The following is a 17,934-nucleotide window of genomic DNA, read 5'->3' on the forward strand; positions in this document are numbered from 1 at the left end:
TACTCACGGTTACGTACGGGCTGTCAGAGTCACGTGGCAGCATTTCTACTCCTTGATTGGCAGGTAAAGCTTTCCTGAGCATGAAAAAATGAAAAACAAATGATTAATAGCAAATCTTCAGGCTTACCAGTTAAATACAGTGCTTTCCATATGAATAAGCACACCCTAAGCATGGCAGCAAACAGAGACAGGGAACACAGACATTCACAGCTCACCCCATCTTCTGCGAGTCTCAATGAATCAAAAATAAGTCATCTACGTGACCTTTACATTAATCTAGCATTTTGTGTTGCTTTTGACATCATTGTAAGGTTAGAAAATTATCTGGTTTTCAAAGCTGTGTCTTCTCTTCAACCGTAACGCCTCCTGAGAGGATTTTGCCTGAATTCTGAGGGTTGTTATTGAGCTTTTTAAAGTTTTCAGTGCCCGTAGCCTGTTTGTACATTTGCCACTGGGGCACCAGCTCTATGACATTGCAGCAACTCAGGCACAGCCAGACCTGTTCTTTAGGAGGCTGAAGGAATCCGTCGGAGGCTGCTGCTGGAAAATACAGTATTTAACCCAAAAGCAGCCATCTGCAGAGGTATGACAGCTGCCACAGCCACTTATGTAATAGCTAGTTTCAGTTACTGATTTGCTAATGACTGTTTTGCCCTTGCGCAGTTTGTTCCAAGTTTCTTCATTCCCCTCCTTCCTAGCTGCCATACTGTGGTGCCTCTTCTTCTTGTCCACATCTCTTCCAGCTCCCAGTAGGAAAGCCTGAATTTGCTGGATGGAATAACCCCCAGGAACTGCTAACGCATTGCATTGCAGTCTCTGTCCTCGGTACCAAGAGGAATAGGGACCACGGGGGGAGATCTGCATTCCTGTTCCCTGAAGACAGGAGCCAGAGGTGCCATCTACCACCTTCTCCAGGAGCTTGGACAACTGCTCAGGGAGATTTGGCGTTTGGGTGTGATGGAGATACGGGGTCTGTGATTGCAAGGCGGCTGCATCGCTTATGTCCACAGAGCAAGAAGTTCTTACTGATGTCCTACAGCCTCTGCCAGTCCTAATTGCCTCAGCATTCCTACAGATCCTGCGTCTGAGCTGGAGGAGGATAAAAAGTCCACCGGCAAGCAAGATTTCACCGGCCTGTCAACCTTCGAAATGGCTGAGGGGTAGGCAGGTCCCAACAGGTGGAACAGCATCTCTGAAGGCCTGTGACTAAAGAACAAGGAGAGCAGAGAACAGGAAGGAAAAGAAAGAGCAGGTACTATCCCAGAGGGATGACAGGAGCAGCTACAGACGTCTTACTCAGACAGGTGAGTGAGTGGAAATGAATGCTTGGTCATACTGGGAGCGAGCAAGATTTTGCTTCTGAAGCTGCATTTTTGACTGTAAGCGCCTCTGGTGGAGGCTTAATGAAAAGCAGGGTTTACGTGGGGCCTTTTCATAACGAGGGGTGTAATTAGGGAACGTTTAAATGGCTGGTGACTAGCAGAACACGCATGTGCTCGCTGCTCTGACTTCTGGGTTTTGTAGGGATGTTCCAGCTAGCTTCAGCCTTGCTAACTCAGGCGCTGCTGGTGACAAAACCGGAGCACCAGGGAGCTCAGCACAGGTTAAGGAGCACTCACCTACTGCCTTGAGCAGGTTTGGCAGCCTCTGCAGCACTTGACACTGCCTTGGCTGGATGCAAACCAGCGCAGAAGGGAAGCTGAGGTACGCCAATGCTATTCTGTTCCTGCAGGCAGAGCTCCCTGTGGTTTCAAGATATAGATCCCCTTAGCCACTGCTCAAAGCATCACACAGGTAAAACAATGAACGCTGGGGTTCTCTGAAGAGATTTTGGTGAATAGAGAGCTTCAGTTGAAATACCCAGAGGTGAGGAAAGCATCTGAAAAACAGGGTCAGTATGGGAACATTCGGGGCAGGATCAGGAGACATTAAGCAATATTCAAAAGCTCTCCAGGGCAGGGACTGCCATTGTTCTGCCTCTTGCGTGGGGCTGGACAAGCTGTCAGCACTCCCATAATATCTCCGAGCACTGCTCCCTTATCCAGGAGGGCAGCAGAGACCAATTTTGTGTCCAGAAAGACAACGTGCTTCTGCCTAGGAAGAGCCAGGAGCAAAGGCAGGAGGCAGAGCCCAGTGCGTGCCAGCTCAAGCCCATACGCGGCGCAGCCAACCAAGAAGACAAGGAGGAAATGCTGGGAGTTTCCTTCTGCTAGAGTTGCCCACAGGAGTTTGTCCGCCCGTGAGTGGGAGGAGGAATAGACTGGCTCGTCCAGTGGCCATGAAGAAAGCCTTCTGAGGGAGTTTCCACAAAACAGGAGGAGGCAAGTCACACTGATCCCGGCGTGGGGAAAGCCGGGTTGGTATGCCGGGTCCTCTGCAATGAGGGAAAATGTGGGAAGATGGCTTGAGAGAGTACCTGGGGCACTCCAGGATATCAAACACCACCCATGCAGGAGCAAGTGACGTGAGTAAAGCCTGATTCTCTAAAAAAATCAAGATGAACTTTAGACTTACAAAGCCTGCTGGAGGCAGGAGGGTGCAGGATCTGCTCCAGCACCCTCCTGCTCCCAGAGGACACGGGTGCCAGGGGCTGCTTTGCTCAGCTGAGGCTGACGACTGCGGCAGGGAAAGCAGTGGGAATCTCTGCCAGACACAGGCAAGTTCAGGAAAAAGAACAGAAAGTAATGAAACACTTAAGTGTGAGAGAGCACAGTAACACGAAACAAGTGCAGCAAGGGAGAAAGTTAATAACTGAAGGACGGTTTGTGCAGTTAGTGGACAGCAAATTACAGTGAAGTTTACAGCATGGTGTGGCAGCAAGGAGAGCTGCTAGGAGCAGGGGGGTTGGATCCATCATTTCAGTTTGCTGGTTTGTTTTATGCCTCTCAGCTCAAGCAGCTTTTGGCCAACTGGGGAAGTCCGTGACCAAGCTGTTGGAGTGTCCTCAGGTTCCTATGGGAGGACAGCTCCAGGTTGGCTTCTCTGAGCTGTGGGGTCACAGCAAAGTACCTTGGGGAGGGATCAAGGGGGGTCATTTCCATGATTAAGGAAAGCACTCACACCCGTGTGCTCAGACCTCACTGCAACTCCTTGCTCTTACAAGTTCAGACACTGTGGCATGTCATTCCAGACATTTAAAGGGAGGGTGGACAATGCTATTTGAGCTCTGGAGGGCCAGCCAGACACAGCAGGAGGGACTCAAGCTAGAGATCATCACTACACTCCCCTGTTCAATCTCTGAGACTTTACTATTAATATATATATATTTTAATCTTTTATTTATTTTTACAACTCCGGCCTGTAACAGCACATCTAGTAAGGGGCAGTTTCCCCCCCAAAATGCTCTGCATGCTGGCTGCTAGCTGCACTGTTCATCTGCTTGTATCCAACAAGGGCAATGAGAAGGGTTTACTCGACAGAGAACAAAAATTCCAGCACCAGCTGTCAGGAAATATTCAAAAATAAACAAAAAAATCATCCAAGTGTAGATTTCTGTAAGTGCCTAAGCCCATTCCACAAGGACCATCAATTCACTGATTATCTCCCTGTCCACGTGAAATAGCTGCAGTCTCTCTCTGCCTGCAGGACATTCTTTGTACCTCTTGTGTTACTCCGAGCAGGTGCTGATACGGAGATAGGCACGTATTCAAGGGCTTCTTCTGTGCGGTCTCATTTTCACTCCTGTTTCAGCAATCCACAAGATGGGTGCAGAACCAAGGGTTGGGAGCATGGAGTTGGGCAGTAGCTATAACACCTCAAGCAAAGCCCAACCTCGCAAAGGGGTGGTGAGCACACACGTTCTCCTTCCCTCTTACAGCATACAAGCACTAACAGATTTTCTGTCCCACTGGAAGTAATTACAGCATAGTCTTTCTCTGCAGCACTAAAGGACTGCGTCACGAGTGTTATTTACAGTATCCATTTCTGGATTTCGGATAGAAACACCAGCTTTGAACCAGCCCAAGAGTTTTCTTCCCTTCGCCCTGCAGTTCAGGTCATGGGATGACAAATGAGTGAGGGCAAACAGAAAGGGCCTCTTGCTCGAGGGACAGCCGTGTCTGCACATCCAGTTCTTCGTTTCCTGCAGGAAAATCTCATGGCTGGCTCAGAAGGCATTGTTCGGATGTGCGGCCAGGCAATCCCTACACCGAGGCCTGCAGCCATAATGAAGCAACAGAATTTGCCTTGTGCGCTCGTTGTGCAATAATTCCATTGTCAAGGATTTATTGTTGCCTTTTGCTATTACACAATATAAAAGGAGAGAAAGAAGGGTGGGGGACGAATAAATGAAGATGACAGAAGTAGGTTTTCAGTGTTCGGAGATTTTTAACGATAATTTAACGGCTTCATCAATCAGTGACAAGTGGCTCTATTGTAACTGTTAACTTTAGAGCCAAATAGATTTCTTTTTAATTTCAAGTTTGCTTTTTACACCCTAAAGTACTGGCTTTTTCAAAATCTAAAACATTTTCCAAATGGTTTTGCGAAATTTCCTTTTAGTACAGAAGAGGGCAAAGACATTAATAGCAGCTGTTTAATTCTTTTAGAACATTCTCTTAGCATTGAGATGAATGTTTTTAATGTTATGTTTTTCTAAAATCGAACCCACACAAAACAATTGTTAAAAATGTAAAGAGACCATACAAGGATTTAAATTAATCAAAAACAGGAGTATTTTCTCAGTCTTTCCTGATCCTTGTCTCCCTTTTTGAATTCAATTTCACAAGAAATTTCAAATTATCTTTTATTTTGCAGCTAAAAGTATCTCACAATTTCCAGTGTAACAGAAAACCCATTTACTAGGTGATTTTGAAAGGCAGGCAGAAGCTCCGCAGGTCAGATTTGGAGCTCTAAACATTATCCATATCCAGAGTATTTGATATTTTATAACAAGCTCCTTGCAAAACCAACCCAGAGCTGTCTTCCAGCTGGGCAGATGTCAGTATTAATTATGCAAGTAAATCAAGGGGTTTTGTTTGTTTTAGGAAGTTTCAGAATACCAAATAATTTTACTAAAGACTTTTACAAGTCTTAACTAAGCGGTATTACAAAAGCAGGGTGCCCTGTTTTAAATCAATTATCATGATTGATAGCTCAGATTGAGTCCATTCAAGTCCCACCATCCAAAGAGCTGAGTTTTTGACAGATGTGGGAGAACCCACTACAGGTGAGCAATAGTTTTGGAGAAGCAGGAAGAAATCCACTGCCACGTGCGCCTTACACAGACCGGGTAGCTGATCATTTCAGATTACACCTAGGTATGTAATTCCTGAAGCACACATATAGAAACCCTAATGGCTTCAATTACTAGTGATCATGCAAGCCTCCGGAAACCATGGAAAGAAGGCAGAAAGCTCATTCCTTGATAGGGAAGCTCAGAGCAGGAAGAACCTTCCAGCTTCCATGACTACTTCACTAGATATTTATAGAAATTATGGCTAAAAAACTGTTCTGGCCATTAAAAAAAAAGGATCACCCCCATCCCCCCCAGTCATACCAACCTTAACTCAAGTGTAACCTTAATGTTAACTTGTTTGTCCAGTTCATTCACTTCCTATTATTCCCTGGATCATGCTTTGAATAATTCCCATGATTTGTTTTTTAAGACCTGCCCCTTTTGATGTCATCAATTTGATCCATATAGGCTGGATAGCTCCAGCATATCTTCAGTTAGAAAAGGCAGCCAAAGCTTGGGACCGAGACTTGTCTTCTGTCCAGGAAAAAGCTGAAGGCCGAGCTTAGTGCCTACTCTAAAACATAGAGCTCCTGCCAAGGTACAGTAGAGATGTTTTTGGAATTTGGACTTCATTGTTTTACTGTATGTTTCTGTATAGATGTATGATTTATTTATAGATACAGATATATACAAGGTTAAATGTTTGACTACATGATGTGCGTGTAGGTGTTTAATGTGCTGAGCATTGCGTTGCTGTGATAACAGATGAACATATACCTGTCTGCCATTGCTTTCTCACTTCCACAGGCTCTATAACCTGCAGCCTCTCTCCAGGCACTTACCACAGACAAGACAGTCAACTGTTCACTGTTTTGTTAAGTCCTTGACTGCAATTGCAATGGTAAATGAATTAGTGGTAGGCTCGCCTGGGAAACCGGTGGAGAGAGGATGTTCTGTTGCCTGTACATGTGCATTTTGAAAGATTGCCATAAGGTTTTCCACTTTAGCTACTTTAAGAATGTTTTCAAATGGTATGAACTAGCTAGCCATAGCCTCAAGAGCCAAATCAGAATCTGTAGGAACTGCACTGCCCCTGAAAGCTATGGTTTGAAAGCTTACAGTTTGGTTTTTGTTTGTTTTTGTTTTGTTTTTAAGATTCCAAGTTATACATAGAAAAAGTGACAGATTTACCATTCATTTTTGGTAAATATTACCTTTAATTCTTTTTCTCATTAGAGCAAGGCTGGCTGTAGTAAGATTATTACAGTAACAAATTTCATTTTCCCATTTTCGTCTTACAGTTTTCATTTCCATCTTAAACCACTGTAAATATTCAAGGGCTCATCCAATATATTTCTTAAAATACACTGTAGACTTGTTTTCATTTATTTTTATTCAAATAAAATTAGAAAGAAAATATTGAATAAGATAAAAGTTGAATGCATAATTTAGCCTAAAAATTTAATCCAACAAAAAATGTGTAGCAATTAGTGGTAGCAAGACTACCATGGATTCATTTCTAGTTTGCCACAGATAATCCTTTTGACCAAAGAAGCACTCAGATGGAAGCCTTCAGCTGTAATTCTGGCTGGTAAAATTTGTAGCTAGTGACTCAAAACTATGGCTCTGGGTAGTCTATGGGGGAATAGAAGATCAACCATATCAGCACAATGCAAAAAAACAGTATTTCCCCGTAGCAAAAGGGGAAATTCTCATCTCCCACTTCAGTTCTTTATAACGCATTCTTTTAATTGTTCATGCCTTTTATATTTATATATGTCACTTTGCTTGAGCTTTCTGTATTTGTTCACAAGTATTTTAAGAAAACTGAAAAATAATGTCATGATTAATTTTAACGCATACAGCAGATTCATATGCCCTTGAGTGAATTTTGTGTTATTATTGTGAAATGATAGCTCAGAAAATAAAAACATGGATCTGTCACGGTCTTTGGGGAAAATAACTGGTAATAAGCAGGGTTTCCTTGTCAGATAATACACTTGTGTGCTGTTTGTCATAAAGCTGATCTGATGTACAGCTTTCTGAAGTGCAATTCAGTATTACATGATTATTCCTAATCTTTCTGACGTGAAAAATACACAGAAGGGACTTTCTCAATAGCTTAAGATGGTATTTCATTTGAAGCATCCTAGTCCAAGAACCTTTGCGATAAAACCGTGTTTTGACATGGAGAGGTCTAGTTGAGGATGAAGGCACTGAAGGTCAGGGCATCAGCGTTTATCAGCAGACCTGGGGTACCCTCACTGGCTCCTCAGGCTGAGACAACCCCAAACACTTCGGACCCTTCACTGAGATCTTGGGTCTTGAGTATTTGTTTCACTATTGCAGAGCCCACTTTGAACCATGCTTTAGTTATTTGTGTGCGCATTTCTTGACTTCAAACTCTGTTAACAGTGTACTTAACAGATTGTTATTTGGAGTTAAGGTTGGAGCGAAGTGTTGCAATCAGCAAAAACTTCTCTTAATAGCATAATAAGCAGGATGATTCATAGTGTGCTGTCATGTTGGAAACTCACATATTACAGGACTTGATGTCATGTTCACTAAGTGGAAGTATGTCAACATAAATCCTATGTCCAAGCCGGTACTGAAACCTGGGAAGATTCCATCAGTCCATGCTGACTAAAGCACACGAGCATAAATAACATTCACTTTCATCAGCAGAAATTCTGAGATAATCTAGCGTAGCATAACAGACTTTTTACTTACCATGACGAAGCAGATGTGTATTTTGATTTCCAGTTATGCCACTCTTGGATGATGTTCAATTTCTGTTCCTCATTTTCACACCTGTAAAACAGAGATAAAGAGAAGACCCCCTTTATGAAGAGATTTGTAGATTCTTGGAAGAAAGTATTTATGTAAGAGGTAATGGCAAAATTTCTAATGGCAGTAATTAATGTTACTGTGGTCTTCAGAAACAACCGAAGAGCATTTAATTTTAAGTAGGAGCTGCAATGCTCTATCCACATCCCAATTTGGTTAATTCCCTCTGTGGTTTCAGCTGAGGAGTTTCCCTCCACTTCTTTTCCTGAAGATCTGATTGTACTCATTTGAGCTATGAAATACGTACTGTATTTCATCTCGGAAGTGGCTGTATTTCAGGAATAGCAGACATTAATCCCATTCACTTCCACTCTACAGAATGTCAGACCATGCAATAGTTCAAAACCAGTCCTAATTTCTCCCTTCCACACACTTGAAAGCTGGATTTATCCTTTGATTCCCTGACATAAGGATGAAGCCATACTGCTCATTCTGAGACAATTTCAAGCTTCCTAGCCCAGCATGTTTCACCAGCAATTTACTTATATTAAGGAATTAGTTGCATGTCAATTAATAAATGGGAGTAGATTTTTCAGAATTAAGTGTTGGTCCTCAGTATTCTTAGAAAGAAGCAAGCTGCACACTGCTTTGGCTGAAGACTTCTCAGCAGCTTGGGTATTAGTCACATTAACTTTGCATATCCACACTAACAGAGATGTCATAGTGCGTGTGATAAAATCACTTGAAGGTACATAGGCAGCAGCATGCAGAACATTTGAGTTTTGCTACTCCCTGATATTCAAACTCGGTGAAGAGGGACAAAGGCCAGCTCATAGCTGTTTTCAGCTTTTTGCTAATAAACTCATTCACACCCTGTTTGAACAGGTCCACAGATCAACCATGGTCTTTCTCACAAGCTATTATTTTCTTTCCTTCTTGTTGAACAGAAACAGACCTAAAGGATGGAGCAGGAAGTGGCAAGAGAGGAGGAAGAGAGAAAAGAAGGCTTGATCGAGTTCTATGATTCCTTCAAGGACATGTTTGAGTTCTTCTGCAAGAACACCACAATCCATGGCACCATCCGCCTTGTGTGCTCAGACAGCAACAAGATGAAAACAGCTTTTTGGACTCTGCTTTTACTTGCCAGCTTCGGCATGTTGTACTGGCAATTTGCACTTATGTTCAGTCAGTACTGGGCCTACCCGGTTGTCCTGACCATGTCCATGCATTCCGAGCCCAAGATGTTTCCAGCAATCACTATCTGCAATCTGGACCCATACAGGTAACGTGTTTTTTCCCCTTGGCTATAACCCTGTCTTTAGTTACAAGGGCCTAGAAGGTGACTGAGTGAAGCCTGGAGGAGCTTTGCTGCTGATCCAGGCAGGGTGGGCAGTAGAAAGGCCCCGTGAGATGCAGAAGGATTTATTTCCAAACTGGTTTTCAGACCAGATCTTGTTTGGAATTGGGCAACAGTATGTAGCTGTTTATCTGATGCACTGATTCAGGATCAGGAGAACTCTGCCTCGACACCTGGTTCGAGTGCTAACTGATTTCATGCTTTGATAAAAATAGTCCTTCCCCAAAATACATAGTTACTGCATGTATTTATTCATAGCTAAATCACAGATCACTAGAGTGACGCACACTAATGCTGACTCTGCCCCTTTTTTTTTGTTCAGGCGAAGGACTTTAACGAAACAATAAACCTTCTGTTGAAGTCTTTCGGAGTATGTTTGTCAAACAAGGCTCATACAGTAGTGGCAATTTATCAAGATGTTGAAGGAATTGTGTAATTTCCTCAGAAACAATTAAGTAATTGGCTGACAGGAGGGCCTGTTTGTGCAGCTGATGTTGCACGACAGCAAACTTTGAGGTTTTCAGTGGAGGACCCAGAAACTGGAAATGCAGCTGCTGGAGCTCCTAATAAATTAACTCAATGAAATTAGACATGCTGAGCACAGCAGCACAATTGATACCTTTTCTCAGGCAGACATCAAGGTCTGCAGAGACCAGGAGAACAGCATTTTGTAGTTACTATGAGGCACATTAAGTGCTTTTGTCTCAAAGAAGCATAAATATTCACACCTAGCAAATGTTTCTGGTCCTCACAGATTTGAGCTGGTCAGTGAACACTTGGTTCAGTTGGATCGCATGGCAGAGGAATCTATTGCTTTTCTATACGGCATCAACACAACAGCCAGCTTGTTCCACATGAACGAGAAAAACATCCACATGAGAGACTTGTCAAGCACAGGAAACCTCAGCAGATCCAGCTTCAAACTGAGCCAAAACTTCTCACTACTGAGAACAACTGAGCTCAACAATAAGACAGGAAAGAGACAGTCCCACGTGGGCTTCAGGCTGGTAAGTGTGTGTCATCTTAAAGATATGAATCTGTTCCCAAAAAGGGCAGATTTAGAGAGAAGCCAAGGCCAGCAGGGCAGGGACATCTCTTACAGGGCCCCATCACACCTTACCTGAGTGAGGAGAGCACAAAGACGATGGCCAGCTTTGACCAAAATCCAGCTCATGGCTGAGATCCCAGTGATGAGGCAGGTTCGAGGTCAGGAGGCTTGTCCACAAGTCAGGGTCTGGGTCAACAAGGCCCGTGATGAGGCAGGGACATAGCTGTGGTCTCAATGGAGACCAGCAGTCCTACAGCATCCCCCAAAGAGGGCCTGAAGGCCCCAAGCTGAGCTTAAATGGGCTCCTGGCCCCAGGTGGAGGCCCCAGGTGAGGCTGCTCAGGGCTGTTAAAGTCTATAGGGACATTCAGGGCCCTGACAGAGATCTCACCAGGTACATTCAACAAGTCAGTGAAAAAAATAAGTAGTTTTAGTGCTGTGTAATGACAGCTCGGAGGATATTTGAGGAGGAGTCCATCCCTATATCATCATCATTTTGTGCTGATTGCCATGGTTCTTGTCAAGTGAAGCAATAAAAACTTCAGTGGCATTACACAACTCACCCACCTGTAAAATCCCTCTGGCAGAAATGAATTTGGTACAGAAAGGTAGCAATAGGCTGTGGGAATCATTGTACCCCTTTCTAAAATGATACAAAACATCTACACTTAGCAGGTGAGCCCAGAAATAACAGAGAATTAAGAGCCCATCTAAAACAACAAGAATTTCCTCAGTGTCTAAATGCTGTGGTACTGGGGCACTAGAATTGTCACGGATAACACAAGACATGACAATAAATAATCAAGACAATGAATACCGTAAATGGGTATTTGTTACTTTGGTGAATAACATGAATGCTTCAACTCCTTCATCTCATGAACAGAATTAGCACAGACCTAAGAGCAACAGCTCTGAGAGAGAAATTGATGTGGCTTGAAAGGCCAGCAATTTTTGCCTGATGATTATCGCCCTGCCCTCTCCTGAGGTCCTTCACCAAGCACACTTTCACCAGAACCTGTGGGTGTTCACCTGTCTAAGGCCTGAGTAAGAACAAAGAAAGCGTCTCAGGACTTGGTCCATGATTCATGGGTTGTAGAGAATTCCTGCCACCCCTCTCCTTCTTTCTCCCGACGTACTTGAGTTTGCTTCTCTGCTCTCATCTGTCTCTTTTCCCCACTGAGACCACTGAGATGAAGGAGCACACCTAATCTAGCCTCAGGGAGAGAAGGTGCTTATCACATAGCTAAAGTGCTCAGACACTTCATTTTCTGGAAAAATAGGGGTTCCCCACATCCTTATGTGTGGCATTGCCTTTGCCCCCTGATCTCTGTCACCCTCAAGCTGTCATGGCCTGGTTATGCTGAATGGTTCCTCTCTTCTTTTTTCCCAGTGCAATGCCACAGGTGGGAACTGCTTTTACAAGACCTATTCATCTGGGATGGATGCAATTCTTGAATGGTACAGGTTTCACTACATGAATATCATGTCCCAGCTGCCGGTTATAATCAACATCTCTGATCACGAGGAGCAGATAGAAGATATGGTCTACTCCTGCCAGTATGATGGGGAGCCCTGCAGGCCCAGGTATGTTGCTTCCTGAGGTGCTGACTGCAATTTCAGCAAAACTCAAGGACTTGAAACTGAGCCTGTAGGGTGAGGCATCGCATCTCGTGGCAAACTGCCAGACTCATCTCTTGGTGGAGACCTGACTCAAAGAAAGAGCCGCCTCTCGTGATGAAAGAACAGAGCTAGGAACCTAGAAACTGGCGTTGCCCCATGAGTTGCCTCTATGATTGGTAGTGAGTGTATTAGGCTGTCAAAAAAGCCTAAGGGAAATTCAGCAGGAACTGAGACTTCACTAGTACAGGGGTGTGCTGACTGTATTGGATGATAATATATAGTGAATGATTGCCTGCATGGGTGGAAAGGAGTGTAAAAGTGGGGACTGTTTTTACTGGAACAACAAAAAGTGGGGAGAGAATGGGAAGAATAAGGCTCTCATTGCTCTTACCATGTGACTTGGCCCTTGAGCACAAGGATTGCTCTTAACCTTTATGCCAGGAGGACTCAGGTAATGCCAACAGGGTCAGATGGTCTTTCTGCACCCTTTTGTGCCTTGAGGCAAAGTGGGCCTGCTGCCTAGCACAAAAGCGAAATTGTAGTTTCTAATTTCTTCATGCCTATGGCTGACTTGGCCACGGAAGTTCATCATGACCCTAAGTGGTATAAGTTTTAAGTGTACAAGGAGAGAGAAACTCTTTGTCTTAGTGATCGGATGCCCCATCCCTAGGAGTTTTTAAGGACAGGTTGTCCTTGAGCAACCTGATTTAGTGGGAGGTGTCCCTGGCCATAGCAGGAGAGTTGGAATTAGATGATATTTAAGGTCCCTTCCCACCCAAACCATTCTGTGATTCTGTGTTCAGAACACAGAATTGGTCTCGTGTTTCAGCCTGCCTGGATTTTGGGACAGGCAGGAAACAACTGAAACTGTCTGGTAGAAGGAAACACAGGTCAGATCTCTGAATTTGACTCCTGTATTTGCCACTCTGGCTGTAACCTGCAAGCAGTGAATCTCTGAGCAGCTAATTTTTCCTGTTTTTTTGGTGAATTAGTAATTCTTTCCTATAAGCACCCCTGTACATACACACACCCCCTATACACAAAACACATGCTTTGTAGAAATAAAGGCATTCTTACACTTGTAATAACACCTATCAAAATTTCTCTTGGTTTCAGTGACTATGTTCACTTTCACCACCCAGTCTTCGGAAGCTGCTATACTTTTAACAGCAAGGGAACAGACTCCTTTTGGACAGCAACAAAACCAGGAATTCCTTATGGTATGTTACTTGACAAAGGGTGGGATGAGGTAAAGTGAATGTAATTTGACTATGAATTAAATATCTGTCTTCTATAAACGTCTTACTGATATATAGCCCTCCCTTCTAGTCTGGTAGCACGAATTATGTGCTGTATTTGGTGCTTCACTAGCCACAAGTATATGATGGCCGTATCAGCTAGTTACATAACTATAGCATGCAGAATGATGTCCCGGGTTTCAGGCAGAACATTATTACAGTTTTGGAGTAGGCTGGTTCAACATCTACCCGACCATTCACCAGGTCTCTAAGGAAAACCAGTGTGTCTTCTGTGAGCTAAGAGCAATTTCATCAGTGCTGAGAATTCAAGACGTGGTGACGTTCCTATTTCAACCCCAAATAAATTGTTACAAGCTTCCCTTTTCTGTGGTTTACAGGACTTTCCCTTATCCTGCGAGCAGAGCAGAAGGATCACATCCCACTCCTGTCTACAGTAGCAGGTGTGAAAGTGATGATACACAACCACAATCAGACACCATTCCTTGAGCACGAAGGCTTTGACATCAGACCAGGCATTGCAACCACCATAGGCATTCAGCAGGTTAGTCACTTGCTCAAGAGCATTATTTCTTTTCCTTCTGATGGCAGAAAGTTGCGAGGAGACGAACTGTGACTGACTCACACAATGGGCTTGTGAGGCTCTGTTGTTCACTTCTTTGACTCTGCATGTAAGCCCATTTTCTTTCTTCACTGTGCTCAGGTTCCCATAGGTAAAACAAAATTATTCCAACTGTACAAGTGACCTTTTGGTCCTCAGTACATTGGGAAGACTGAATTGTTTTTACACTGAGGCTCCTACACCTTGGTGTACCTCCACACAAGGGGCTTCATGTGCCTATAAGGATGAGAACAAACATCCAAAAGTGATTGGGTTATGTTGATGTGATGAGTTACTGCTTGTCAGCTGAGCCATAGTGACTGACCAAATATATATATATATAAGCTTACTTTCTGTCCTTGATATATATGGTGCTCCATACAGTTAAGTTTAGATGGTAATGGCTAGGGCCAATTAAAGCTTCTAATCACTCAGGCCTCTTTTCTGTGTCCACAGGATGAGGTGAATCGCCTGGGTGGCAATTATGGGAAATGCACGACTGATGGCAGTGATGTGAACGTTAAACTCCTGTACAACAACTCCTACACCCTGCAGGTATTGTCAGAGTGGCTGGCTGAGGCCCCAGCTTACTCAGAGCAGATAAATACCAAAAAATCCGTAACTTACTCTCCAGAGAGCTTTTACAAATCAGTAGGATCACTGCTGGAGATAACAGTGATTTATGCCATCCAAAAGTAGCTCACAAACATGGTGTTAGAGCTGGGAATGTGTTTCACTGAGCAGGGGATACTGGGGCTCTCCCCTCCTTGTGGCACAGGGGAGATGAGGCAGTGAACCAGCCAAGGCTGGGAGGTCCTGTTCAGGGAGGATGTTCTTGGGCCATCAGGTTTTTGATTTTGTAAGTAGTTGCTCCTGGCTCTGGATGCTTGGGCTGTTTAACTGAGATGTTACAGGACATAATCAGAAAGAGATCTGTCTCACTGGGTTCCATGATGTTCTCAGAAGGAAAGTCGTGGAGTGAAAAGTGAAGACCTTTTGCCTCAGCTTGCCCTAGTAATGGCTGGCATCTTTTTTGCAGTCATGAAATCTGTACATCTCCTAGCAGCTGCACACAATGGTCTGAAGGTTTGGGGAATTTCTGTCTTATCCATTTTTTTATCATTATTTTTTTCCAGGCTTGTCTGCATTCCTGCTTTCAGCACATAATGGTTCGAAAATGTGGCTGTGGCTATTACTACTACCCACTGCCTCCCGGTGCTGAGTACTGTAACTACAACAAGCAACCTGCGTGGGGTAAGAGCAAAACACTTCTGTCCTGTCCTTGCCAGCAGGGAACGCCTCCCTGGCACAGTCACAGCTTACACGGCTCCTTAGATTGCTGCCCTTCCACTCTGTAGATGCCTTCCATTTCCTGAGGAAATGTCTGAGTGTGTTTCTCTCATTTTTTCCACCAGGTCACTGCTTTTACCAGCTTTACAACAGACTCAGAAATCATCACCTGAATTGTTTTGACCAGTGCCCCAAGCCTTGCCGGTAGGTCACAAGAGCAGAGCACAATAAGTGCCAGCATTCAAAATAGAGAGAAGTTTAAAGCAAAATATCAAATACCTTGGTTTTGACCACATCAAAGAGGAGTTCCGGGATTTTCAAAGTGTTCTAGTTTTTTTTTTCCCAATCCAAACAGTTCTCAGCCAACCTCTGGTTTTGTTTTCTAAGCTGATTTACAAAGCTTTTTCCAGGGTCCTCAAGATCAGCTCCTAGTATTTCTGCTTTGGGCAAACAGTCGGCTTGTTGAACTCCTTCACTTTTAAACGCCAAGAATTGTAGTGATTATAATCTCCATTTTTATCTTAACAGGGAATCGCTGTACAAGGTGTCTGCTGGGACAGCTAAATGGCCATCAGCAAAGTCTCAGGTAATCCATACAGACAATGGCTTAGTTTAGAGGTGAAGCTGTATCTAGTATGTTTGCGGGCACATTAAGGATGAACACAAAGACCTGGGCAGCAGCAAAGGAAGAGGCAAATAAAGCAAAGTAGTCCAAGACCTGAGCACAGTGTAATGCCTCCATAGCTGAGATGTCAGACTGAGAGTCTGGAGAGGCAAATTCAGCTCCAGTTCTGATCCGAATTTCCTTGTGACCTGAAAAGAATTCAGCTCACTGCCTGAGTTCCCACCTCCAAAACGGTGATAAGGACTTTCTGCTTCCAGTGGGTGTTGTGGTATAATCACTCACGCGTTGCTGTTTGTGAGATCCTGCAGGCTGCAATGGAAACTCTGTGAGTCAGTAGATGACCTCTTGCTATTTCTTATGCTCTAATGCTAAATGGGCATTCAGGCTGTATGACCAGGTAATTAATTTATGTGAAATAGATTACAATCAGGTGTAAATGCAGCCAATACATTTTTAAAAAGGAAGTGATTTAGTGGGGTTGCCATTAAAGGCGGAATTTAAGAATCAAAATATTAAATACACCTAAAATATCAGTGTGTATCCCCTTGCTGTCTGGTAAATATAGATAGCTATTACTCCACAGCTACTACCATATGCCATTAACCAATTAACTACATCCTTTTTCATTATTAGCAATACCCATTTTATTGCTTATGAAATCTACCTTTACACAATATTAAACACACCAAAATTCAGAAGATTGCCAGTAACATACATGTATCTGTTGCAGGACTGGGTCCGCCAAGCTCTAAGGCATCAGAATGGATATAACTCTACTAGCAACAGGTTAGTTACTGAGAAAGGTATTATTAAAACTGTGGATTATCTTCATCCTTAGAGAACTCTAGAGGACAAGAGAAAAATGCACAGGTTCCTCCGATAAATATGCCATCTTTCCTCACAACACTGTAAGACAGTCACTTCTGTAACCTTTTTCTAACCTGATTTCCCAAGCTAATGTTAAACTCAGGAGGAAAGCTTGAGCAAGTGGGGAAACTTACAGTTAGCCCACTAACTAACTTAGCCCACTAACTAACTTAGCTAGGTGTGGGCACCTTGCTAACTGCTCCTTTTCTCCAACGCAGGAAGGACATCGCCAAGGTGACTATCTTCTACAAGCAGCTCTACTACCAGTCTGTGAACGAGTCTCCTTTACTCTCAGTAGGTTGCACTAGATCAGCTCAAAACATTTTTACCTCTTATTAATTATCATGTACTGTGTATGGTTGGAGGGAGGATTATTTACAGCCCCCAGGATGGGTGGGATTTCTTCTTGAGGAATAAACTTGAAAATTTCATAGTTTACACAGTCACACAGATGACAAATAGCTGACAGATCTGCTGGTAACATGCAATAATTCCGTGTTTGGTAAATGTGGTCTTTTGATCCTTTCCACAGGATAATTTGCTTCTGTCCAGCATGGGAAGCCAATGGAGTCTCTGGTTTGGATCCTCAGTGTTATCTGTAGTGGAAATGTTTGAGCTGCTCATAGACACACTGGTCTTGTCTCTCCTCTTCTGCTATCAGAGGGTCTGGTCAAGGAAGACATTAGAAGTAGCTCGCATTCCTTCCATCCCTAACATGAGCTTGACCCTAGAAAACTACCGTGTTGTGCAAGAAGAAGCTGGCAAAGGGGCTGATCCTGCTCATACTCACCCTTCTGGAGTGACTATTGCCATGGACAGCAACAGTGACCTGCATCTTCACCCCCTCTCCAGCAAAGTGGAGATGCCAGAGAGCCACCCAGATGTGGTGCTTAATGGATTTAGATATATTAAGGACAGCTCTTTGGAAACGGAGCTAAATCACTAAGGCTTGTGTGCCCAGAGGAGTGGGAGACGTGGAGCTCCCTAATGCTCAGGTGCCATCAGAAAGGCTGCAAACAGAAATGTTCTGGATCCACCATCTGTGAGCACCGAAACACCACACTGGGAGCTTAGGAATCTTCCAGCTGCTACGGGTTCGTTATTAAACCATCCCTGTGTCCTGGATACAGGCATCATGCGATGTTCTTTTGTTCTTAATGAGTATCTGGGGAGGGGAGAACTCTACTTCTGCTCTCTGGGCAGTCATCCTGTCCTCATAAAAGCCTATTCATAGCTTCTAACTTTTAAACCCTTATGAGGAAATCAGCCTGTGGCATTAGACAAGCCCATCTGCATTTCACAAATATA

At 43.7% G+C, this 17,934-nt stretch overlaps 1 protein-coding gene across 1 annotated transcript; it reads left to right on the forward strand.

The window, feature by feature from the left end:
- Window positions 1–1,224: 1,224 nt before the first annotated feature.
- SCNN1D (sodium channel epithelial 1 subunit delta) lies at window positions 1,225–17,572 on the forward strand (the record flags this gene model as incomplete). The annotated part of the gene is made up of 13 exons (XM_082776713.1): window positions 1,225–1,304; window positions 8,911–9,245; window positions 10,075–10,327; window positions 11,758–11,951; window positions 13,104–13,207; window positions 13,624–13,787; window positions 14,301–14,399; window positions 14,981–15,098; window positions 15,260–15,338; window positions 15,663–15,720; window positions 16,490–16,545; window positions 16,845–16,920; window positions 17,159–17,572. The coding sequence occupies exons 2-13, from the start codon at window positions 8,926–8,928 to the stop codon at window positions 17,570–17,572; spliced, it is 1,935 nt and encodes a 644-aa protein (XP_082632839.1). The 5' UTR covers window positions 1,225–1,304; window positions 8,911–8,925.
- Window positions 17,573–17,934: the final 362 nt, after the last annotated feature.

Source organism: Aythya marila (assembly GCF_965140915.1).
Source record: "Aythya marila genome assembly, chromosome: 21".
In the NCBI taxonomy this organism is placed as follows: Eukaryota; Metazoa; Chordata; class Aves; order Anseriformes; family Anatidae; genus Aythya; species Aythya marila.